The sequence below is a fragment of the Nymphaea colorata genome, chromosome 12 (genome assembly GCF_008831285.2).
Source record: "Nymphaea colorata isolate Beijing-Zhang1983 chromosome 12, ASM883128v2, whole genome shotgun sequence".
Lineage (NCBI taxonomy): Eukaryota > Viridiplantae > Streptophyta > Magnoliopsida > Nymphaeales > Nymphaeaceae > Nymphaea > Nymphaea colorata.
Window position 1 is genome coordinate 18,306,856 of NC_045149.1, and position 26,473 is coordinate 18,333,328.

The following is a 26,473-nucleotide window of genomic DNA, read 5'->3' on the forward strand; positions in this document are numbered from 1 at the left end:
TTAACGATTTAAAAAAAGAATTCTTGGGAATACAAACTTTGCCTTCGTGTGTCCGTGAGAGCTGAGATAGACGTGATGAGAGAGAGAGAGAGAGAGAGAGAGAGAGAGTTCAACAAGGTATCCCATTTGGTGTGCAGAGGAAAGGCTGTAACAATTAAATTATGGGGAACTAAATCGTGCCAATAATTATGTAACAAGACCGTGATGAGAACTTGGATCCACAGTAGCTTGACTGTTCAACTAGCTATTATTATTACAGCAGCACAAAATTCCCTAATGGCATCTCTTCGTTACAATTCACAGTTCACCCTCCAAGCTAAAATTGGTGAAAAATGGAAAAGATGGAAAGCCAAACAGGATTAAAAGGACAAACTCTTGTGGTTCCATTCAGGAGTTAATCAAGCATCTCAATAATCCATGCCTCCCATGCCAGCGCCCATTGGCGACGGACCCTTCTCATCCTTTGGGATTTCCACTACAACTGCCTCCGTCGTGGTCATCAAAGAAGACACACTGCATTGCACAGAGGAAAAGAACCATGGAAATTACCAACTTGAACCAAGTTACAGCATAACATCAATAAGGTTTCTACATTCAAAAAAATCAAAGGGAAAGATAGAAGATGCATCATTCTCAGTTCCCGTTATGGTGGGAATCGTCCTTTGTCTCACTGGCAGAAAACCAAACTATGGATCATTTTGTGGCATACAGATTCTGCCCACCACATGACATACCGAAACATCACCAGAATAATACCATAAGAACGGGAGAAAGCTATCAGCAGCTCGGTTTTTTCACTTCTAAGTTTTCATATAAGCAATATAACGAATTAAGTCAAGGGAATGTACCTTGCAGCATCAACCAGTGCAGTTCTTATTACTTTAACAGGATCAATAATTCCAGTCTTCACCATGTCAACATATTCACCTGATTCAAAATGGTTCACATGGTGAGCCAAGTTTCACTGGCATTGCAAACTCTCCGTGATGCTGTAGAGAGAGAAATAGAATACCTTTAGAAGCATCATATCCAAGATCAAGATCGTCCTGCTCTAGAAGTTTGCCCACAACAACTGCGCCCTCCACTCCAGCATTGCATGCAATGGTATAAACAGGCATCTGTGATACAAAAACAGAAATTCAGACATTAAATTCGATTATAAAACTATCACTCATAGTAAAAACAAACAAGTATTAGCTACCTTCAAAGCATTCTGAATAATCTGAACCCCCACTTTCTGATCAAAATTTGCAGTCTGCAGAGTTTCTAGCTCCTTTGATGCATAAAGGAGTGCAACGCCACCACCTGCAACATAAAGTTTTTTTTCTTATGGGTTAACAGAGAATCTGCTAGAAATAGTTTCCTATTAAGCGATTCATTATACATTGAAGCACTTGACAATTTCAAACATATGCCAGCTCAGTATCAAACTCAAAGTTGGCCAGCCTCACAGTCAACCTAGGTTCAACCCTGCACACGGCAGGATCACAGAATCAAGACTCGTGAAGTGAACCAGAGGTACAGGTTTGGCTGAGTCGGTCAACATACAAATAGATGACTCTATAGAAATTCAAGCAACAGCAAAACTTGTAGGCATAAACTGACCTGGCACGATTCCCTCTTCAACAGCTGCTTTTGTTGCATTAAGTGCATCAGTGACTCTATCTTTCTTCTCCCCTACTTCTGCTTCACTAGCTCCTCCAATCTTCATGCATGAAAAGCAACACCAATGAAAACATGCTTTATAGGAATAACAGAATTATAACTGAAAAGAGTAAGCAATTAGAACATGACAGTTATGCCTGACCTTGAGAACAGCAACCCCTCCAGAAAGCTTTGCCAACCTCTCTTGCAACTTTTCCCGATCATAATCAGAAGTAGATGCTTCTATTGCAGATCTTAACTGTCAAAAGCAAAATCCAGGCTTAGACAAAGTTGGCACACCAGACACCTAAATTTCTTCAATCTCAAACTGAATAATTTAATAGCAAAAAAAACAAAGTCAAAATTCTTCCAAGTGTACCTGATCACATCTTTCCTCAATGGCTTTCTTATCACCAGCTCCATCAAGAATAACAGAGTCATCTTTAGATACAGTCACCTGACATTAGAATGCAAATGACAATAATATTTAGCGGATCACAACATAAAACCAGAACATCTATCTGATATTCAACCGTATGTCATCTAGGCTCACTTAAACTAAACCAACAAGGTACACTCACATACAACTCAAAACTCACTAATAATGCTAGAGAAATGAAAAACAATGACATTGGACCAAGAGTCTGGAAAAGGAACAACGTCCAATAAGACCTTTTCCTACCTTTTTAGCACTACCCAGCATCTCCAGATCCACTTTTTCAAGGTTCATTCCCAGGTCTTCAGTTATGAGCTACATGAAAATAACAAGGATAGAACACTAGACTATAAGAGTTGGAGGAAAACTATAACACGCAGGATCCAAGAAAGAGGGAATGACAATATTTAAACAAAAAAAAAGGAATGATAAGAAAAACATCAACCTGGCCTCCAGTAAGTGTGGCTAGATCCTGCATGGTTGCTTTCCGATTTTCACCAAATCCAGGAGCTTTAACAGCACAAACCTGTAAAAATATGGAAGGACATAAACATGCTTTAAAAAAAAAAAAACAGATGCAAAAACTAAATGCCAACACAAAGAAGATGCGAGGAAGTAGATGTGAAGTGAAGGAAAATAGCATGGAAGATAAATGCACCTTTATGCCAGCACGAAGCTTATTTAGAATTAGAGTAGCAAGTGCATCACTTTCTACGTCTTCTGCAACAATTAACAGAGGTCTCTGTCTCTGAAAAACATAGAAAAGCAAGGATTAACATTTGAAGTGACATGAACAAAAAATCCATAAAGATTTTGAAGCGCTCAATGGCTTACCTTTACTGCTAGCTCTAACACTTTAACAACAGCATTTATACTGGAAATTTTCTTTTCGTGGATCAAAATAAGAGGGTCCTCAAGTTCCTGCAGATTAAAGAAAACAGTATGAACAAGAACAAAGAGAGAGAGACAGAGAATACCAGAAGCAAACAGTACTTGATCAAATATCAGACACATATTGATAATACTTACACATTTCTGGGTTTTCTGATCAGTGATGAAGTAAGGTGATATGTAACCCCTATCAAGCTTCATCCCTTCAACAACTTCTAGTTCATTGAACAATGTCTTACCATCCTGTGAACCAGTGTGCACATATGGTTTAGCTTGTAGCATATGGAAGACTACTTTCTAGATCAACCTCAAAGTGAGACGATCTTACTGAAATGGTAATAACACCCTCTTTGCCAACTTTTTCCATGGCTTTAGCTATTAGCTCCCCAATCTCTCTTTCTCCATTTGCAGATATTGTACCGACCTGTTTATGCAAGAACTCAATTAAAATGCTGTTGTAAAGAACAAAAGACCAATGATGCTTATTGTATAGAAGGATAAAATAAAGTTCATGTTCTGCCTAGGGACAAAACAGTTACGCATTGTGATCTCAGTGAAAAAATGAACAGATAATGGGCAAAAAAATGGAAGCTTTGATCTGCTTGTAAAGCCCTAAGTTACGAACCTGAGCTATCTCCTCTGATGTACTGATCATCCGAGCTCGGCTTTTTAAGCTAGTGACAACAGAATCAACTGCCATTGAGATGCCCCTACGCAAATCCATGGCATTCATTCCGGCAGCAACAGATTTACAGCCTTCCGTGAAAATGGCTCTTGTCAAAATTGTGGCACAAGTAGTACCTGTACCAAAAGTACTTCAAGATTTACATATGTCAACATGAAATGTCTAACCATAATTCATAATATAATGCTAACTTTTTTCACTGGATCTTAGAGCAAACCGTGTATCACCATATCGCTTTCAGAATGTCTCGCCCACCAGGTTGGCCTATCTTAAACGTGACAATAACATGTGAGGACTTGGTCACATACTTGAAAACTACCAACGTATGGTAATCTTCTTTCTGAACTAGAATTAAGGTGAGTGAAATGTTTCCATATTCTCAAATATCACTCCTAGAGAACTTTCCTCAAAGTTTGAAGGCACACAAACTTGTCCATTGCAAATCTATAAAGTATAAAGCTAGACGCTAAAACTTAGTCAAATATGTCGTGTGGACCGTCAGATATTCGATATAGATCCCTACACTTACAGGACGTACACCTCTACCACGTCGCTGCTTCCCTAAAAAAAGGGAAGCCCTCCCATCTTGTCACAAAGCAGCTCAATATAAGATAAACCTACTAAACATCACACCTGCCCAAGAGTCTACGGGATAATCAAGCCCATCTAGGTGAACCAAGGTATCAAATGTGTGAGGCGCCAGTCCGTAGAATCAGTGTGCCCCAGCATAATCAGAGAAAATGCCCGTAGCTACATGCCTCCACTTAATAGTCAGAGGACAAAAAACAGCGCGCTCGTATCCTTCCATTGCATTCTTACAGGTTTCTCTTTTCTGGTCATCCAGACGTTAAAGCAAATGAAGTCTATTCAATGAATAAAGAAAGGAAATGTAAAAGGCCAATTAAACCTTGATGTTTTCGTGTATTTTTAGAACTGAAGGCACTCAAATGCTAACTTAGGAATTTGGAAAAAAAAAAAAAGAGAAGAAAGAAAAAGGGGCAACTTAAGACAAAGCTGTAAATTGACTGAATTAGATTCGATCTACAGAATCATCGGTCAAGCCTTCAAGGAACAAATGCATCTTCAACCATGGGACTAAACTAAGCAGTAAACGTTCTATAAGCAGTAAAAGGGGCTCTAGCAGCAATTCCAATCAGGTTAAAAGCTACCAATTCATCGGCCGCCATTTGAAGAAGCGGAAGTAAAACAACAAGCTAAGCATTTCATCTAATCCAATAGAAGCTCACCGTCTCCTGCAGCATCATTGGTGGCGTTGGCAACTTGTTTAACAAGACTAGCTCCCATGTTCTTGACTCTGTCACTGAACTCAATGCTCTTGGCAACGGTAACACCATCCTTTGTCACCTTGGGCGACCCAAAGCTTTGCTCTATAACGACATTACGCCCCTTTGGAAAACAGCCAATAGATCAACCAATTCAATATGGTTACACAAGAAGAAAACCAAGTGCAAAACTCGACTTGGTACCAAGAAATATGTACTAAGAAATGTTGGTACCTTAGGACCCATTGTAACCTTAACTGCATCCGCAAGGTCTTCAACGCCCTTGAGCATCAATGCTCGGGCTTCAACACCAAACTTAATGTCTTTTGCCGCATAGTTTCTGTTCCAATTCAATCTGCTGCCGATCTGACTCACAAAAAATGCGAAAGAAATAAGAACAAACAAGTACCACCAACGACCTCACTCCGTAAACTGCGTTAAGCATGTGGAAGAATGTCTAACCTGAACGTTGGCATTTCTAGCGAGCCTGCAGAAGAACAAGAAAAGAAACCAAATGAATCAAGAAATGATGTTTCCACACACGCACACGAAGAGAGAGAGAGAGAGAGAGAGAGAACCTTGCTTTGGAAGCTACGCTGGAGAGTGCCCTATACATTTTGCGAGAAAATGAGTCTAGAGAAGACGAAAGAGACACTAGACAGGAACAACTACAGGGAAAGGCGAAGCTGTAGCTTAGGAGGCGTGAGTTTTATAGAGAAAGAGAAGAGAGAGCGTGGAGAGTTCTGGAAATACAAATGAGCGACCAAAACTCTAGAAGCCTCTATTAGGGTTTAGGTAGGGGTTTTCTCTTTTGGAGTCGCTCTTTCTCTCTCTCTTCCGTAGGATCCGGGCTGTCTTCCTTTCCTCCCCTCGTTCTCAAACAACTCCGAGTCGAGGAAACGAGTCGGACTGGTGCCCACAGATCCGAAGCCAGCCACTGCCTCACTCATTATCGTCACCCGAATTAAAGATCGAAACGGCAAAATCTGATTGGTGAAGTAACTTTGTTATGATGGAAACCCAAAGTGGAAATTCTCCAAAGTTAACATTCAGAATTTATTGAGACGTTTTAATTTTTTTCCAACGAGCAAATCACTCAATGACTTAGAAACTTTGTTTTCTGCAAAGCCAAATTTTCGATTGCCGCATGCAAAGATGCTCTTAAGTTTTTCCGGTAAAATTTTAATCAATCCACTCATTGTTGAATGTGGATTTGGTTTGACATTAATATGAACATTTATACTCTTCCCCATTAAAGATAATGGCATTTAACAAAAAAGAACATTTTGGAATGCCATATTTTAAGCAACCGCGACTAGAAGTATTCATTTATGCAATATTAATTAGCACCCCATTTCTTTATTTATCTAAGGCAATACCATTTGTTGTGAAAGTTTCATGCAAGAACTTGGATTTTGTCCATTAAAAAATTAATGTTTCGTTCACCTTTAACATATACTAATATTTGAATCTTCCAATGAAACCTTGCCGTGACTTAGTCCCTTCTTTATTTTAAAATATATGTACAGGAAAAACTAATATTTGAATCTTCAAAACCCTCCACAACTTGCACTCGTTTGCAACCAATCCATTTGCACTCGTTAACTTCAGATAAAATTTAGTCCAAAGAGCCTCAAAAGTCCTTGTTTTACAGTTAAAAATCAGACAAATTGGAAGGAAAAATTACCCCCAAGGTGTTCTGCAACTGAGTCGAACCAGTGGTTGATAAGCAGCAAATCAGTTGTTAGAATTCTACAGTTGGGACATTAATGGGAGGAATCAATACCCAACTGAAGCCAAAGCGTCATACAGTACAGCCTCTAATCAAAGCTGAAATGCAATGTGGGCTCCAATCTAAATGCTGATGCAGCTCTACCTCCTATCGGCAGAGAAAGGGGAGTAGAACTTCGACGGCCTTCATTCGGACGGTTCGATCATTCTCCCGCTCAGCCGAAACAGGTAAAATTACAAGGCTCATTATAGTTGGTTACAACATGCGTCCACTTTCACTGTCAACGAGCCAAAACTACCAGTTTATATTTCTCCATTCCTATTTTTAAATTGTGATAAACCGTACTACCATGGACCGCGTACGTATGCATATTGACATTTACGTCGGCGACGATATCACCATTTCTAGTTCGGCGACTGCACCAACAGGCAGCGGTGGACGGTAGGCACCATGATACGCCTTATGACCCGATCATCCCTCTTCCATGAATCAGCCCGTGACACCAGTGCTGCCAATGTAAGGTGAAAAGCGATAGATAACCTGTGGCTGGCAAGCATCGTCAACTCTTGGGAATAATTATTCACACTCTTGAGAAACTTCTCGCTGGAGGTACAGACTCTCGCATTCAACAGAAAATCCCTCCCCACCCAAGCGAGGGGATTGGGGGCCTCACCACACCCACGCCCCCGGTTACTCACCCGACCGGAAACCAACACCCACACGACACAAAAAAAACCTGACACCCGATCTCTCACATAAATGAACAATGACTATACAAATACACAATTAATAACAGCCATCAATTCACAGAGGCTCTGAGTACCAGCAGCAAATCCAGCGCCGCCACCGCCCAGGAAGGGTCATGCTGTTCATCCCTGGTTCCCACCAACTGCAGTTCCTGCCCTTGCTTGTGAGATGCGATTGGCATAAATCGTCACCAATCGCAGCTGAGTGCTGCTAAGCCCACCAAGGTACGGCAGGAAGGCTTTGCCGAGCACGATGTACATGTCAACTAGACAAAAAACAACACTCTGCAAGACCAAACGTGCAATATACATCAGTGCTGGCTGCCTGTAGCTAGTGGAACATGGAGCAGATGCAGAAACAATGGCTGAAGAGTTGAAAAAGTAGTATCAGTTCCGGCCCTCCAACCACATAGGAAGAAGATGGGCAACTAAAAGTACTAAATTTTTACCGAAAGTGTAAGACAAGGCCAAGGTTAAAGCGTCTTACAGCAATCATTTAAGAAAGTGGTTACTTCAGACTAGAACATAGGAGCCTGTCGGGTCAAACAGATTTGGTCCATGCATGGACAAAGGGACCAAAAAGTCAGAAACCAAGGTCTGGGTTTCTTGGCCGGAACACTCACTGACTATGATTTTACCAAAATTTATGAGCAAGCAGGACACGTTGCATGAAGAAATGTATGCATCTTTGGGACCCCTGGTACTTCTTACTTTTCGTAAATTTGAAAATGAGGCATATGTTTGGGAAACTTTCATTTAAAGAGACATCATTTGCACTATGAAAACGTGAGAGAAGTCCAAGGTGAATAATATCCTATACCTTGCGAACATCTGCACTCTGATTTCCGAAAGCATCAAAAAGAGCAGGTAGAAATGAAGGTAGCTGAGCCATTAACTCCTCCTCCGATAGCCGCCCAACAAGCTGAGAAGCAAAATGGACACAGGGAAACCCACATTGTTCATACAAAAGCAATCCAATAAAGAAGACAAAGTCATCCTAAAAAGTCGTTTTATGTTAAGGTCAAATTCCCACAACAATTTCATACAATAGCAATGAGTCTGGAGCGCACTGCAACTCTCAAAAACACTAACCAAGTCCTAAGAAAATAAGACGCATCTATATAAAGGGATGACAATCTATATCGTTCGGCAGCACATGATAATGAAAAACATTCCTTGAGGATATTGGCTTTATATTGTCCATGATTAGCAATATCTGCTGATTATATTTCCTTTCAAACAGTAAATGCACTTGTTATAGTAAATAATAAAGATTATGGAGGTTATTAGATGTTGGAATGTTTTTAATTGCCAAATTGCTTGAAGGAACGTCCAGCATAAGGATGCCAGTTTGCAAGGATAGTCATTCCAGAACTTTGGGATACTTTGTAACAGAATCTCCATCCTACCTATATTCAGTATTTTAGATACCAGATGGAAACTTAGGGTGTGCCTGACTTATCATTTTCAAATTTGACCTATCCAAAAAATAAATATCCATAATAAAAAGTGCTTCAAATAGTCAATGGATCTACAATAATGGTTATTTACGGCTCTCCTGGAAAACATGTATGCAGCTACCAGCAAAACAGAGAAAAATGACAGAGATCCATAGCGAAAAACCAGAAAAATATGAAACAGAGAGAATAAGAAGCATACCTTTGTCAAACAGTTAATGCAAGACACAAGCATCTTCTCATCTTCACTTACTAACAACGGCACAATAACCTGTAAGACCATAAAATTGGTAGGTAAACTATAGAGGATAGCAAGTATTTTAAGAAAATACATTTTCCTAATCTCGGGGAAGCAATTTGCACTCAAATGCACTCACAGAAAGACATCTGTGTGGATCATACTGGGCTAATACAATCGACAAACAGCGATCTGCTTCATTTGAAACCTGAATATAAACATAATATATTCATATACTGAAAAGGGTCACAAAATAGCAACTTCTCAAAATAAACAATAATAATACCTTTGCAACCAAGTCCCTTGAGGCGTGGAGCAATTTTTCAATAACAATTTCAACAGAATCCTCCATTAACTCTTTCTAAAGCAATTCAAAGAGAAATTAGATAAGCACCTCTGATGTACCTAACCAAACAAGCCAGTGTTGATGCTAGCCACAAACCTGATAGTTGAGCATTTCAACGATCAGAGAAAGAGCAAGCTCCCTGACGGAAGGATCCAAATCATCAATCACATCGAGGACTGCTGTTAGAATTTGGTTAAAATACTGCAAACACATCAGAAATGTCAGATTGAGAGGAAAACTAGCCATTTCAAGCTAACAAAACCATTGACTCAGTTATGTCACTGTGACATTATTTTCATGCACTTAATTTCATGTAGATGAGTCTATACCAAATATTGATATGACCCATTTGCATCACAAATGAACTTGACCTGGATTGAACAAAATCATGGGTAATCATATGAAAAAGAACTCATAGTCACCAGATTGTCCAAGGGATTAAGAAATTTGGTGTGGCTTCCATTTTGAAAATTATGGTTACATTTTCAAAATGTAAAAGGACATCACAGAACACAGAAATATGGAAAGAGGTTCTGCACTTTTAGGCATCTTAATCAATTGCTCCAGTGAGTATACTGTTAAAAAGCAAGAAAGAGCAGCTAGCTTAACATTATGAGAGTATCTAAACATAAAGCAGACTCTCAGGCCCTTATTCTCTAAACAAAACTTAAAACAGCAATTCACATTGTATTTGTCTCCACCAAGAGACAAGTTACCACGGTCCACAACATCAAAAATAAACTACATAAATAATAACTGCCATTTCTTTTGAGAAGGACCAATCAGTCTTGCTGGCTGAGAGAAATAAGTCACAAGCACACACCATCAAAACAGAATGGCAAACTTTGACATTTATCCTGTAGGCACAACTTAGAAGCTATATAAAGTAATTATACAAGAAATCTAAGGAATGAGCCAAACCTTTGTCCATATTGAAGGATCTTTGTCTATGGAAACATGAACTAGCTTTTCAAGTGCTTCCATTTTTCTTTTAGTCGAGTTTTCATCATTCCCATTGCATACCTGTATTTGGTCATAAAGTTAGTTTCAGACATGAACTTTCATCCATCAAGCATCACAAAAAGGAAGACATCATTATCAAACACTCCAAGAAAGTACCTGGTGAAGAAGTTGAGGAATACTCGGTCCAGATTCCAACAAAGGGGCATTTCTGAGTAGCAAGGTTTTATCCTGATTTACCTCTATTACATCCTTGTGCCTCTCTCCATTAAGTCCTGGGCCTTGACCTCCTTGGTGTTCCAAGTTGGCAAGTCCATCTAAACGAGGAGTTAAAACAGAATTTCCAAAATCTGTTTCATGGCCTGCAGGCCCTGCACTATCAGAATTTAGTGGATCACCCCTGTGACCCTTGTTTTCTACAGTAGAAACACCTTTGGGAACTCTATCAGAGATGTTAAGCTGCAATTCAGGCTTTGAACCAGACTCATAATCCAGGTAGTCTTCCTGCAGGTCCTCAGAAGATGCATGACCAACAGACGATCCCCTCAACATGGATTCATGCATGGAATTCCATTTCCGCCCTCCATCCTTATCAATAGAACCACCAGAGTACCTTCCAAAGAAATGACTTTTCCTTGTTGTTCCTGCATAGCCTTCCTCTGAAGATGTTCCAATGACATCTGCTTGGTCATAGAATGATTTTGACCGTGTACGTTCTTTCTTACTTTGTAGAAAGTTCATGAGATCCACCTCTATCCTAGGAGTATACTGTTTGAGTGCCCTCCTCATAGAATTTTGTTCATCCATAGATAGTCCAAGAATAAAATTTAAGACAGCAGCAGAATCAAAATGAGAATAAACTGATATAATACCAGCAATGGCAGTTCCTTTAAGCTTTGAATTCTTCTCATTAACCAGAGGTGCCAACTTACCAAGCCATAATTTTAACAGTACACCAAAACTAGAACCATCAGAACTAACTCCATGTGCATTGAAGGAACTAATGGCAAACTCAATGACAGCAATTTTTGCCTTAGGTGAACGTTGCTCATCCAATGAACGAAGAAAAGCTGGAAGTAAAGATTCTATACCATATGTGCTACCAACTATTTCCAACGTTGCTGAACAAGACTGCCTAACAACTTCCTTTGGATCTATCAATCGTGAGAAAACATGAGGCAGGATCCTCTCCAGGTAACTTTCAAATGGTTTCCTAAAAACTGGAATCATCTCAGTGAGTGTTGTAAAAGCTGCCTGAGCTACTTTATGATGCGGGTCATCTAGATGCTGAAAAAACAACTTCATGATCTTCTCAAAGCTCTGGGAAACTTCCTGCATCCCTTTAGGTCCTTGTTGAAGTAAACTATTGATAAAATTAAAAGCAGATATTCTTGCTGACCAATTGGAATTAGGACTCAGCCCCTCAGTTAAAGCTTCATTCAATGACAAAGGACCATCTGAGTAGCTAGACATTTCTCCAATTTGAAGATGAGTTTCCTCAAAGCTATTTCTACCACTAGAGACAACCCTCCCAGATGCATGTTTCCGTGAAAGAGGCCTCTGGAAGTTGGGGATATAACTCTGGGTGTCTCTGTAAGCTGGATCTTTGTAAGGTGTATCCAAATACTGCCTATCAAATTGCATATTTGGAAGCCGCCTAGTTGATTTAACATCAGCAATATCTTCACCACCCACTTGTCCTCGTTCAGAAGAAAGAGGAATCCTCTTGGCTGTGTGAAGGAGAGAGAGTGTTGACAATGGATCTGTAGCCATATTACTTGCATACAACGACTTACTAGTATCTCTAGAAGCTGAACCTTGGGCCATTACAAGTTCTGGTAACATGGACCCACCATTTCGGGTACCACCTTTATTTGCAGTAGTTGAGCTAGGCAGCATAGAGGTCTGCGCTGACGTGTGATTAGATGCAGGTGCAGCCAATGGAAAGGGAGGATCACGAGAAGATGGAGGGTCCGCTCCTGCACTAGGGACAGGAAAAAGGAGAGCTTAGCCGTTCATAAAATGGACATGTATGGTCATTTTCAGTCACTTTAGCTGTAGTGAAGTAAATCATAATATAGATTGATATGCTGCGGGGTGTGTGTGTGTGTCTATGTGTGAGAGAGAGAGAGACAGGGAGCACCATATCATTTGATCTTTCGATGCATACCTAGATCATGAGTGGCTGAACGTGCTAAGGTATGCTTGTCCGATATATCCAAGCCCTTCAACATACTTTCAATAGCTGTAACTTGCTGTTTGCTTGCTTGCAGTACACTCTCAAGGCTTCTCTCTGAACTTTTACCTACAGTCTTTGCCTGTGATAAAAGCTGACTTCCAGAGAAGAGAGAAGCTCCCGAATTTAAACCTGTGGTTCGGTCCATTGCAACAATTGAGGAAGTTCCAAAACCAGGCAAACTTGATTGAGCAGATGACTGCAGTGCGCCTTTTGGTGGTTGTGTGCCTCGCTCACGAAGGGAAGGTGAAGCATATCTTCTGTGGATGCCACCATCTTCTTCATTGATTATCTGAAAATGAGTACATTCACCAAGCAACAGCATTGTTATTTCAGAAATCAAAAGAGAACCATTTAAAGCAACTGAAAACTAAGTCAAAGCATGCTCACTCTCTGAATCACAGGATCAAAGCTCAAAAACAAGCGCCGTGAACGTTCAGGCCAGGTCTTGGTGAACATCCGGTAGCATGTCCTTGCTGTGGATCGTACCTGTAGAGCCACACAAGGAACTGAGGAAGTATCCAGACGAAGGGTTTTTCTTCACTACATATTCACACAAGCACAAATACCACATCCAACGAAATCAAAAAGTATTTCCATGCTAAGGGTGAGGCAATATTGCTATCTTAATGCAAAATGGAAAACATGAACAGAAAATGTTCTGCTTTCAGGTGACTGCATGTGTGCATGAAAAAAGTAATGCTTGTGTGTCTTGTCAGAGAAACATGATCAGATTATAGTGATATCTGAAGCAACATTCGATCACGAATGAAACCCCTCACCAGAGAAAAATCAACCAGGTTAACAAAAGACTATGAGGTCTATGTCCATTCTAGCATATATCAAAAAAATCCAGGGTTCATGAAAAGTACCAAGATCATGACAAAACAACGACAGTTACATGCAGTACAGCCTTTAGTCATAGAGGGCATTTCTGTATGTTATAATTGAGGCATTTCAAGATCACTATGGACCTCCTGATAGAACCTTTTTTCAGTTGGAGTTCTATGTCAAGAAGATAAGGATTAAGAATCCCGGTTCCATCTATGCTGATCTTAGGTAGAACCGTAGAAGTCCCATCCATTACGTTGACTTTTCATTTACAGATCTCTGTTTCTTTTTTGTTGTCCAAGAGGCCATTGGTTCAGAAAGCTACGAACTTTTGTCATCTACAGTAATTCACATTTCCCAATGATTATGCATATGCATTTATAATTTACCCCTTGCTATTTTGTTTTACAGTTTACAGTAAGTAACTAGTATGCCAGTTTCTGCAATAAAATTTCGTAAGAAAACAGATCATAATATGTACCTCACTCATGGCATCTGCTACACAGCATTTGATAAGGTCCTCATAGAGATCAGCTGACCTCTGTATTTCAGGTGCATCAGCCCAGCATTCAAGGATCAATAGTGCATATTCGCAGCACCTAAAAGAAAATGTGACTGAAAAATGTTAATTAAAAAAAAATAATGCACACTAACAGAGAGCAAGAGAAAGAACTTTACCTAGCACGAAGTACTGCACTTCGATCATTCTTTGCAGAATCTGCAATACGAGGAAGCACACGAGCAACTTTGCAATTTCGCAACATCTGAAGAATCACAAAGTCTCTTACAAAGGATAATAATGTGACATATGAGTATCACCAGAAATAACATTCTAATCTTACCGTTTTTATGCAATTATCAGCAGATTCTGCTATAACAAGCACTGTTATCACAACCAACTTGAAAAGCACCTGGAAGAGATAGGACAATATGCTATAATCAAGTGAAAATATTGTTGTCAAAACCAACTTTGGAATTCTACAAGCAAACAAAAACGCAAAATTAATTGGATAAATAAAAAGATTCAAGGTGCTACCGGAATAAACATCTCTGCACATGTCTCAAAATCTCCCAAAAGCTCTTTTGATAAGAAGCCTAACAAATGGCACGCCTGGGGAGAACCCATAGTTAACCAAAGCAGGATTGTCTTTAAACAGCAAAGGACAATGCATAAAGTAGAAACTCACACATGAATAGGAAAAGGAAAAAGGAAAACAAGTAGAAGCACCATATTATGCTCCCGTAGAGACCAACCATCTATGTAACCCATTAAGACAGAAAGAACTGATGCTTTTAGGGCACAAGTAAATAAAAGCATGAATTCGTAAAACTTATCTCCATACATCATCTAAGGCAAGACAAAAAAAATGAACTTTTCAATATAATACAACTATACAAGCATGTGACACAGTGGATATATAAAGCAACAATAAAGCAAATGACCAGACCTATCACCTATGTTCTTGAAAAGTAAGACAGGAAGAAATACGTGAAAAGATACAGTTTAGTAAGAAGGAACAAAGCAAAAAACATTAGCTTTTAAATTTCTTCATATTTTTATTCCATCAGGGAAAACAGACTAACGATGGTAACAATGTCTAATCACCACCCATCACTACAAGGAAATAGCTGAATGTAAGTAAGCCCAAAAGTATCCTTACAATCAAGAAACATAAGCTTCAAATATCTATAACCTCTCCCGTTCCCAATAACAAAAGGTAACAGATTCAAAGATACCTAGCAATATCAATTATCAGAGAAAATAACATTATAAAGATGAAGTAACTTAAGAAAGTCAGCAAAAATTTCCAACAATAATAGATGACTTTCTAGATGACCTTATGGGCAAGTAAAACCGATGTGACATGGTCACGTCTAAAAGGATACATGCTAATAGCTTTATTTTCCAGATTGTCATGGAGTTCACAACAACATCTGAAGATAGTTGTATCAAGGAAGGAACAAAATAAACCTGTTTTACAATGCTGGAACGTCGATCAGATAGCTGAATACTTAGAGGACCAACAAGCTGCTTCAACAGACTTTGGAATGAGGCATAATCTGTAGCACCTAAAAGTAGAAAAAGGTGAATTAGTTTTAACTTTCAGGAATTTGCTAAATAACATAAAATATCATTGTAGACAACAGACTCATTCTAAAATATGACAAAAAAAAGTGTCTGTAGCTGCTGATATTGTGATTAGCAAATTCATGTGGAAGGTTCACATTACTAATTTAAGGATGAAAAAAGTACATCTCATTGAAGCCCAAATGTGTTATGCAATTATATACCTAGGCTGATGAATCACAAACAAATTGTAATTTATCATTTAACAAAGGATGCAGTAAAGCCAAACTACTGAAAAATGTTTAAGCTTAACTATCTCAAGATAAACAGATGCAGGTTAGTTGTTTAAACATAAATCAAGACCGTAACAATGATCATGAAGTGACTGCCCCTGATGTAGACAACTAGATAAGACATTTGAATTGAAAATTTAATAAAAAATAATAGCTAGCTAACAACGAAAGTCACGGTCTGGAAGCTATACCACCTTACACCACAATCATTCTTTCCCTCATTCCAAACCATTCCCCTCTTACCAATGAAGGGAGGAAATGATGAAGATGTATAGAAGTAACACACTAAGCTTAGCAAATAGCAAACCAATTATCCACTAGTTTATTTGCTTCTAAAAGAAGATGTGCACAAACGTGTGCACCAAAAGAAACACATCCCTTCACCAGTATGTGTGAGTTGGCACTATTTATATACAAATGGCAGATGCATACATTTTGACCTTGCATTTTCATCCTCCCTACAATTTCCTGAATGGCTAATCAGAATATACCTATATCTACTCAAACAAGGTCCTGCTCCCCATGACAGCTCCCAAAAGAAGCGAAGAGAAAAAAGGGCAGACCATGCAGAAAATATCATGGGACTTATCCAGTCCCTTACTTCCTGGAGAAAAAATATGACTTTTTCTTTCTGTTACCACCCTCATGCACGCTTGTTGTTGCTTCTGTTATTGTCATTGCCAAACAAAAACCTCCACAAATATTCTTGCAAAATGTGTCAGATGAGTAAAAAAGATGAAAACCTCCAAAAACAAGGCCTTCAAGTCTTTGCATTGCCGCAATCCTAACTGACCAATCTTGTTCTGGCACAAGCGTAGCACCAATCTTCTCAATTTCTCTAACCAATTCTTTCTCAGAGTAAATTTTAACCGGTTCAATTGGTTTTTCTGTAATATCATTCTCACCTGGCAAAAAAAAAAAAAACTGAAACTTAGCTTCACTTTAAGTGCAGAATATAGAGTGTCAGCAAGGCCTTCCGCTAGGAAGAAAGAACTTGTAAAAAAAGTGCATATTCACATATTCAGACATTAAACAACACAAATATTTGGAGGCAGCGGAAATAAAAATGAGAGAAATTAAAACCCTCTGGCATGAACAGACAGAGCCCCAAATACTTTGGATGTCATTGTTTGCTGCATGATAAAGCGTAGGAATTACAATGAGGTGAGAGAAGCTGAACCCACTGCACTAAAGCTTCATATCAGGCTCATCACAAGCTACAGCTCAGTTTTTGAAGCTCTGATCCTACTAAATTGCATTTCTGCCTCAAGCAGAGTTCAAGGACAGACTCCTTTAATTTGCCAAGAAGAACGAAATCTGAACCCACCTTACATATTATAAATGTTTGAAAAGCATCTCCAAAGTCCAAACCAGTCCAGATTGACTGAACCATGCAGAAGGCATCTCAACTTCTGGAAAGCATGCTGAGTCGCTGACATCTGGTTAATCACACCTCTTGTCTTGAGCCCATGCATGCTTTCCACAAGCTCCCATCCCATCCCTAGAAGGATTGTCATGTTGATGTTGCTGACTTCTTTTATCAGGATATTGCTGGCATAAGCACCTTCTTTCCCTCTACATAATAGATCAGTGCAAGCTACAGGATTCATATTCAACCTGGCAATTGCCAAGTCCTCTGGGCTCTGAGGATAAAATGTCTAATTTTTCCAACAGAACCCACCAATCAGAATGGTATGCATTGGGTTGAGCGGCTCACATGCACTCCCTGACTCTTGCTCATTTTTGGGATAGAGAGGGGGAATGTGTCCTTTCAGTCGCCTTGACCCATTACAGATCATCCTGACTAATGGTTGCTTTGATCCATTGCAGATCAGCTGCTTCAGCTTGAACAAAGCTCAAGTACTGGCTGGTCTTTGATCACAGGCTTAGAGATACTTGTCAAAAGTTATGAATATGCAATTGCAGTTAGAATCGTTACCTAATAACCTCTATATCTCAGCATGCATAATGTTGCTTGATGGTCCCTATTCTAGATTTCTAGTACTATTTCTCCACCACAATACTCTTCCTCCTATACTCATCACTGTTGAAGTGGAAGAATGGAATAACACAATAGCTAAAAATTGCTAATTGTCGGCATCTCCTCAGCCTGCACTGCTATTACTTCTGTTACAATAAAAAAAGAAACTAAATCTTGTCTCATAACTCTCATTTTTTTATTAAAAAAAAAAAACACGCTTATGCAAAGGTTCGTCATTGAGTCTACATGATTGACAAATAAACATTTTGTCAAGTTCTATATTTTTTATTTCAATGTAAACTATTAACTATTTCACCATAAAAATACCATAAAGTATAAACCATGGATTAGACAAAATTTATTAGACATCTTATCCATGACCAATTTTCCAAAAATCACTATTCAATTGCAATATGGCAAAGTGTTTTGCTTCTTCTTATTAGATTGAATCATTGAACCTCAGTTAGCCACGTCCTCATCTCTACATACTAGTTGTTATTTGCTGTTGACGACCTCTTGTGTCCTCTTGTGTTCCTGTGTGCTAGAGCAAACTAGGTAGAGATGTTGCCACTTTATCAGTTACTTAAATATTAACCTTCCTTTTTTAATATTTGAGACGTTTTCCACTGTTATGCTTGCTCACCATTTGTAGTCATCAGATTGTCTTCCACTTTCAATCAAAGAAGAAACTGTATATTTACTGTAAAAACTACAAGAAAGTTTTTTCTCAAGTTAATATACTGCAAGTAGAAGTCCACCAGGAACATCTTCAATAAGCTTGTAGATACTAGATACTAACCACCAAAAAGAGAACTTTCACGTGCCGAATTCTTGACCTTAGGACTGCTTTTTTTTTGGCTTAATGAAGAAGGTAGATTTGTAGGCTTCATGTCTCGAGAACCAAAATGACTGGCAAGTGCATCTGAAGAACGAACCTTGGGTTCAACCTTCTCAAGTCTAGCATTGATTTCCTTGACCTGCAGCATAAATTGCAACAAAACCGAACAAGCTCAAACTAACACTTCCAGAGTTCATTTGTGGGAATAACAACAGTACTTAGCTAGCAAACAGTACATATTTGCTTAGCCAGGGAACATACTTGACATCTGAATACAGGTGAGATCTCACAAAACATTACAAAAGTTAAAGGAAGCTTAGCTGCTAAGGAGATACCATGTATGGGGTAAGCTGATGTCGATGCAATTCATCACGAAATTGTGGTCCAACTTGAGTATACATCTCCTGCATTAAAAGGTTTAGAAAACAAATAGACACAATCTCAGAAACGCATTGGATTTTTTAATAGTAGTTTGGATAAATTAATGTACGAACTATAGGTGGAGACTAAATTTTTTTCATTTATGAGAACAGAATTCCAAATTGATTTCCAATGCTTCACACAATTTTAACAGACCATATACACTAGGGAACAAAAAGCCTTCCTAGATCAGCACCAGATGATTCAAGAATTTTCTTTGAACAAAAAAAACTCCTGCTTTTTCCTTTCTGTTGTAGTATTATGTTGTCGTGGTGAATCAATAAAGCATTTGAAACCTCCATAATCTCACCACAATCATTTATCAGGTGAGCATCTCCCTGTTAAGTGACCTACACAAACTCAATTTGTCCACAAAATGTTAGTCCCATTGGTAACAAAATTTAACATGAATCCCATCAGTCCAAGCACCATAAGTTGGTAGCAGACTCTTTTGTTCCAATTAAGCATATGAAGTGCTATAATTCGTGCACATGAAAAATAGATCATGAAGTGAACCAGTGACCACCTAAGTAAATACATATACATGATAGAAGAAACAATCTTGCTACAGTTCCAGAAAATTTGACCTGATGAGTCGATGACACGAGTCAATCAAGCAAATCACCTAACCTAGGTCTGCATGCCATAATATTTTCAGCTTTTCCAGTTTCAGGAACAAACATTAACATCATCCATATATAATGAGAAAGCTCCTCATCGGATCTACTTTTGCACAAGAATCTACTTCACATGTTACTTTATAATAAACTGCCACACTCTAGCTTTAGGTTCACCTCGATTGGAAAAGTTTGCCTATAGTAGCAGTAACTACATCATAGTGCCTGTTATACCAGCGATGATTTGTAAATAGTAAATACGACAGTCCCTACTTTCTGTCGTTTTTATTTCGAGAAATGCTAACTATTATTTGCATCATTTATGTTGCTTAAATGCTAATTTGCTACTTAAACGTGAACATTTTGACATTGCATACATTATGTGAAAAAAGGATGTAAAAGGCTGATAGCCAAATCACAAGCAACTACACAGAGAAGCGGACCATGATTGTTAAGATTAAAAATAAAACTGACCTCTATGCATGATGTAGCAGCTTCTCTTACACTATTATTTGAGTCATTCAGTAATTGCAACACCTGTTAGGGACCAAAAGGAAATAAAATGTTCAAGAATTCCAACCTTCCCTTTCTTTTTCTCTTCTTTCTTGAGTCATGACAGAAAAAAGAAAGGAAAGAAAAAAAGATGTGGATCAACATCAATATACCGGAGGAAGTACGACACGCTGAAGGGTGAGTTCAGTAGAGGCAAAAAGCCCAATTGCTGAAGACACTGTACGTGCAAACTCTTCACGAACTCGCCAACTCTTGTGTGTCCAAGCATAACTTCCAGCTCTTTCAACAATTATTGTTGGTGAAGAAACCTAAAAATGCATTGAAATATGTAACTTTTGATAAAGAACATGACCCATGAAAAAACAGATTTTAAAATGCCATTTTATGAAGATACAGCCTTAGAGAAATGTATCAATCTTCAAATAGACATGAAACTTTATGGGAGTGTTTGAATGACACCCCAAAACCCATTCTTGGAGGTAAAAAATGTTTTTGTTTCCAAAAAACCATTTCATGAGTGTTTGGATGACAAAAAAAATGAGTTTTGTCAAAGCTCATTTTTGGCAAAAACCATTTTCAAAAGGGAGTGAATAACCTGGCACCCCCAGGTTATTCACAAAAAAATGTGTTTTAATTCTATTATCCAAACACAAAAACCAGTTTCTAAAACTGATTAAAGAAGCAACTTTTAAAAAAATCTTGTTTTTCCAAAACCATTTTTCTTAGCGTGTATCCAACTCTAAGCATGTTCATACGCATCCTGCAAGAACTTCATAGTTGGAAGTTGAAATTCACATATCTATAAACCTAGCCTTGTATGCACACAAGCTGCAATAAAGTAAACAATTTAACAATTTGACCAAAATAATGATACCATGTTTAAAATTGAAGCCAATGAGAGTAACTGGGCATGACGCTTAATTGGTTGGACAGAAGGATCAATCCTTAAAAGTCATCCACCCCCCCCCCCCCCAAGGGTCACAAATATTTTCATTATCAGTTGTAATTTGAAGCAAGCAAATTGCAATAACAAACAATAGATGTCAGTGCAATTGCTCAACCAATACTGAGGCCATAACTAGATCCGAACAGCAACATGCTTGTCAAAACAAAATATGAGCAACTTGTAAATGTCCCTGGACATTTCATAAGGAAATGTGCAAAAAAAAAAACAACGAATGCATGAAACGGGAAAGGCTAATGGGTCAGGAAAACATAGCCTCAAAATACACAAGCCATCAAGGACCAAGACAACCTAATTGCCACGAGCCATAATACATTGTCGTCAGAAAATGGTTTACAGTGATTTTGATAAATGGCAAAGAGTCCAATTGAGGTGAAATGGGAGTCCTGGCCTCCCCGTACAAAACAAGACAGGTGACGTACTCCATCTGAACCTGGTAGACACCAGAGCTCTCGCGAGAATTCCGTGCAAACGGAGAGAGGATAGCAAGAGATTGTTGAGAGATCTTTCTCAGATAAAAAAGGAATGCCCAATGACAGAGCAACTATGTTCAATTTCTTAGCAGTTACATTTCCGTGCTAGTCTACCATGGCAGCAGACATGATGAAAAACTAGATGTGCATTACAGTATCTCTCCTTCTGAGACCATAAACATCTTGTGAAGGCAATGTGGATTGATAGAAAAACAAGGAGCACGCTATAATGCGACACACGCGGACGTTGACTAGGTGGCCGCCAATTTCACTTCCTACTACAGGAAAAAGGAAGTAAAAGATAAAACCTTAGGGAATGAACACGGAAATACACTCCTAATTTTGTAAACCCTAGATTAATCCGCAGACTGGCCGCCGAATCGTGGCTACGTTGGTTGGAAACTGGACTGCTTGCTCCTCCCGGAATCAAGGATTTCGACCATCGGAGCCACGATCAAATAAAAAATCCAAGGAAAATAAGAAGTCAGCGTCAATTCAGACTATCCACCGGTCAAAAGACCCTAAACCCAAGTCCCGCGCTTCTTGGGACATCGCGAACCAGATGCATCGTCCTAAAAACGCCACAAATCCATAGCAGCACTATCAGTAATACCTCCATGAGAGTGAGGAGAAGCCTGCGGGCGGCGTCGCGCACCGGCTGCTTGGCATCGCCGAGGCGCTCGACGACGGCGGGGACGAGCGCGTTGAAATGGAGCTTGAGATGCTCGCCGGAGAGAACGGCCGCAGAGGCGAGCGACTGCAGGGCGCCCTGGCTGACCCTGAAGTTACTGTCCTTGAGCAGATCAAGGCAGCAGTCGACTAGAGAAGTGACCTCACCCGACGAGAGGCTCCTCCGGCAGTTCTCCAAGTAGTCATGGAGGCGCTCCACGCCGGCCATCCTCTCCTTCGTGTCCTTCGACAGCGCCATCTCTAGGGCCTCCTCCATCTCCGCAGCCTCTTTCCGGCCGGGGCTAGGGTTCCCTCCTCCCTCCGGCAAACTCACAGCCGGAAAGGAGAAATAAAACAACGACGATGACAATTGTTGAAGAGTCGGGAGAAAGAGGACGATGCAGATCTGAAGTATCTGTGGGTTAAACCAACAAAAGAAAAAAAAAAATGAAAAGGCAGCAACAGGAGAACGTCACTCTCGCCCCCTCCGAATCACCAGTGAGCGAGCTACGGAGAAGTGTAAAAAAAAAAAAAAAAAAGGAGGGAACGGAGAAGCGGGTAAAGGGTAAATTCGGAGCCGCGCACTTTTAAAACTACCCTCACTCTTGGCTCAAATTACAGTACAAACTGGACGGAAAACTCGGTGTGCCTACTCTTGCGTATCGGTCCGGTTCGACCCGGATCGGGCCATCTCACAATATTTACTTTATTTGTATATAAAAACTTCACTAATTTTCAATTTTTTACATATACGCACTTTAAAGTTTGCATCATCCCTTCATATAATTTATGCAAATTTCAACATCGCTCAGGACATATCGAAGAGACGAATCAGTAACAATAAGTTGAGATTTGGTTGGCTCATATGAATTTAGGCTGAAATGCTTGCTGCAACACAAAAATGAACATGAGCAAACTTTGTTAGTGATCGAATAAATAGTTGTTGATTATCCTTTTTTGACGTAGGCTTGTATCTGGCATTTTGCCTCTAATAAGAGTGAAATATCACGTATATACCAACTTGGCATGGTTGAAATAAACATCGCAGCCATTGTCCTAAAAAAGAAACATAATCAAAAAGTTGAACTTTAAGCTATAGAGTACAGTTTTTCATTAAAAACAATTAGCATATGACTATATGAGATAAAATAGTCGAAGACATAAAGATTCAAAGCATATTGGTATTTTTTTGATATCATGAATCCCGAAATACTTTTATGGATATTCCACAATGTCTCGGCTATGCCTCGGCTATTCACAAAACGTGAAAATGAGATGAATAATCACCTGTTTTCGAAAAAAATCGAAGAATTTCTTGGAAATTCTATAATATCAATTGGTTTTATGGTCAAAACTTCATCTGGTTTCGAATGCTACTGAGAGGTTCACTAGAGATCATGAATTGTTGAAGAAACAATAAGATGTTTTTTCTTGTCCCTTCCAGGCGATCGGAAAAAAAAGAAATGGTTGACATATTCAAGATAATTATGTATTTACAAAATACCATCTCAATTGATCATATTTCATGAGATTGGGGATGTGATATGGTTATGAAGGATGAACCGGATATGGACAGTTCTAATAAGATCTCATTATTGAATAAAAACCAATTTTGTGATTTATTCCATCTATTCCATTACATGGAGATAAACGTTGCACCACGATTTTGAATGAGAAGAGAGATTTCAAAAGATGGCACATTGTTGAGATTGATATTGGCAATAACTCAAACGAATTGTTTGAGACATGTTATTTGTATGGTAAAATGGAAGCATATAGTGATTTTATCACCTACTACCAAGGGGTAGAGTCAAGTGGGGTTGGTAAGGGCCTTGGCACCCCCATCCCCTCGACCCTTTATTTTTTTTTTATTTACATGTAGAATTTCAAAAAATTTGTTTATATCATATAAAAATTTGAAAAAATTATATTCTGTTAAAATTTTGAAACTATAATTCAACTATTTCCATGAAAAACCATTTCGTTTATCTTATATAAAAAAAAAATTAAAACTATATTTTAACTATTGTTAAAATTTTGAAACTATAATTCTGATTATTTTTTATGCAAAATTCCTTGCACCACTCATTGATATGAGACCTTAGAAGCAAGGAAAATAAAAGTTTCGCCTCTAGTTTTCAGTGGTGAAATTAATTATCTTGCTCACTCAATTTTTAATATTGACATGAAAATTGAATTTTTGATATTGACATGAAAATTGAGACAAAAACGTCGTCCCCATGTGCAGGCAAGTGAGGAAGATTTGGTGTGTTTGCTTGTGGAAGAAGGGGAAGGTGGACGTGGTTTTATCGCCGTATCAACTGCGCCGGGCACTGATTGGGTGCGCTTTTTCCGTGTGGCAGCGTGGGAGAAATAAAATCATTCCCAGTCCAACCATTCCCATCAATTCTCAAGACAGGCTCTAGATGTTTTTAATATTGTAACGGGAGGTTTTCAATTCAATGCCAGCTGCGTTTTTCACAAACCAGGTTAATTTATTCTTTCCCCAAGACAGTTAAATAAATACGAATATGCTCGACAAGACAAGCAGGTGTACTTTGAAAGAATCCATGTAAAAAGTCATTTTTTTATTAAAAAATGTTTAAAAATTTACGGCTCACAAGTTTTGAGGTCTATATTTCCCATTTTATTTAGAACAGACCATACGTTACTATCCTATTACTAAATTGTATTAAGAGTTAAAATGACAGAAATACCCTTGTTGGTAAAAGACAGAAATAACTCGATGGTAAATGAAATGCAAATCAGCCCCATTTAAATGGTGGAGGAAAATGTTTGGGACAAATGTACAGTCTTGACCATGAACTGTTAATAAAATGTTTGTCGCTATTAGAATGTTCGCAAAAGATCTTTCTTTTCTATAAACCGTTGACAATAAAATTTAAAATATAAACTCGTTTTCTAACATTAGAGAAGTAAAAGCTGGTCCACGATGAAACATTTCCTACAAGATATGTTCATGGTCACAACTATAGTCTATGATACAATTGTAGCCAAATAATGTTGCATGTATGGTCCACTAGTTTCTTGACATTAATGGAAGAACTGTATAAATGTCAACATCAATCAAATCAAACTAGGCTTGGGCATCGTGTCGGGCCGCCATCGGGTACCGGGTACCCGGGTTCGGGCTAGGAAAACCGAATCTCAGGCCGGGGCCGGGTCAAATGATGCAGCCTAGGTCGGCCCGACCTGGCCCGTTAACTCCTACCTCCGTGAAACCCTAGCCTGCATTTTTACCCAGTTGCTGGTCTGCCATTCACTTGTGATTGTTGCCCTAGGACTTCCATTTCATTTTCATGCTTTTAGGGCTTCCTCTCTGGGGATGGCATTGGGTGGGTCAGGGTCAAGGTTTTTGCGCGCGGTTGTCGAAGGATATGGAGGAACAACTCGTCGAAGTTGGGATAAGCTCCGAAAGCCACTAGCCCCTTCGTGGAGGTGGATTTCGACGGGCAGCCGATGAGGACGGCAACCAGGGAGAGGGACCGCATCCTCGTGTGGAACGAGAGACTGGAGTAACGTCACCGACCCTGACGCCCTCCAAAGCCAGACAATCGTCGTGGATGTCTACAATAATAAGGTCCAGTGCCCCCGGCCACCACAAGAACTTCCTAGGTCGTGTCCAGATCTCGGGTTCCTCAATTCCTTACGCCGCTGATGCCGCCCCATAGTGGTTCCCCATTGACAAGCGTGGCCGTCGGATGAAGGCTCAAATGGGCCGGGCCGGGACCCAGGATATCGGGCCAGACCCGGGCCTACGCTTTGGGCCCGACGGCCGGCCCGGCCCGATGGCCACCCCTAAATCAAGCACTGGGGTGTGTCTAAGAGCCCAGTTTGTCCTGATATTTGGTTGGTTGAGGCACGCTCACTATAGGTAAAAATTCATGGTTATCAAATATGTAAATAAGATATTTTTATTAAGATGTGTGGACAATTGCCCACACATGTGGCTCTATCTTGGTTGAATGGAGACATGTAGGAGAGTGGTGTCATTGATCGAGTAGGCACGAGCCCAGTTTATTAGTTGGCTCAAGAAAGAAGAAATTATGTGAGAGCAGTAGCGGAGCTACTTGTTGGCTGGGGTGGGCCACTGCCCACGAGTGGCCCATGCCAGCCCATCAAAAATTTCAT

At 39.4% G+C, this 26,473-nt stretch overlaps 1 protein-coding gene across 1 annotated transcript; it reads right to left on the reverse strand.

Moving 5' to 3' along the window:
• Positions 1-108: 108 nt before the first annotated feature.
• Positions 109-22,802, reverse strand: LOC116265454 (CLIP-associated protein-like). Its single transcript, XM_050081009.1, is given in 35 exon segments — positions 109-513; positions 849-927; positions 1,013-1,118; positions 1,202-1,305; positions 1,606-1,705; positions 1,808-1,903; positions 2,024-2,101; positions 2,327-2,395; positions 2,526-2,606; positions 2,739-2,828; positions 2,915-3,001; positions 3,110-3,214; positions 3,300-3,395; positions 3,597-3,772; positions 4,904-5,063; positions 5,174-5,305; positions 8,238-8,339; positions 9,077-9,145; positions 9,252-9,473; positions 9,555-9,659; positions 10,380-10,481; positions 10,578-12,397; positions 12,589-12,946; positions 13,045-13,143; positions 13,967-14,084; positions 14,164-14,249; positions 14,328-14,396; positions 14,522-14,596; positions 15,458-15,555; positions 16,590-16,751; positions 18,627-18,804; positions 19,001-19,069; positions 20,177-20,239; positions 20,368-20,523; positions 22,266-22,802. Coding segments are annotated over 35 exon segments (5,949 nt in total). The 5' UTR covers positions 22,599-22,802; the 3' UTR covers positions 109-407.
• Positions 22,803-26,473: the final 3,671 nt, after the last annotated feature.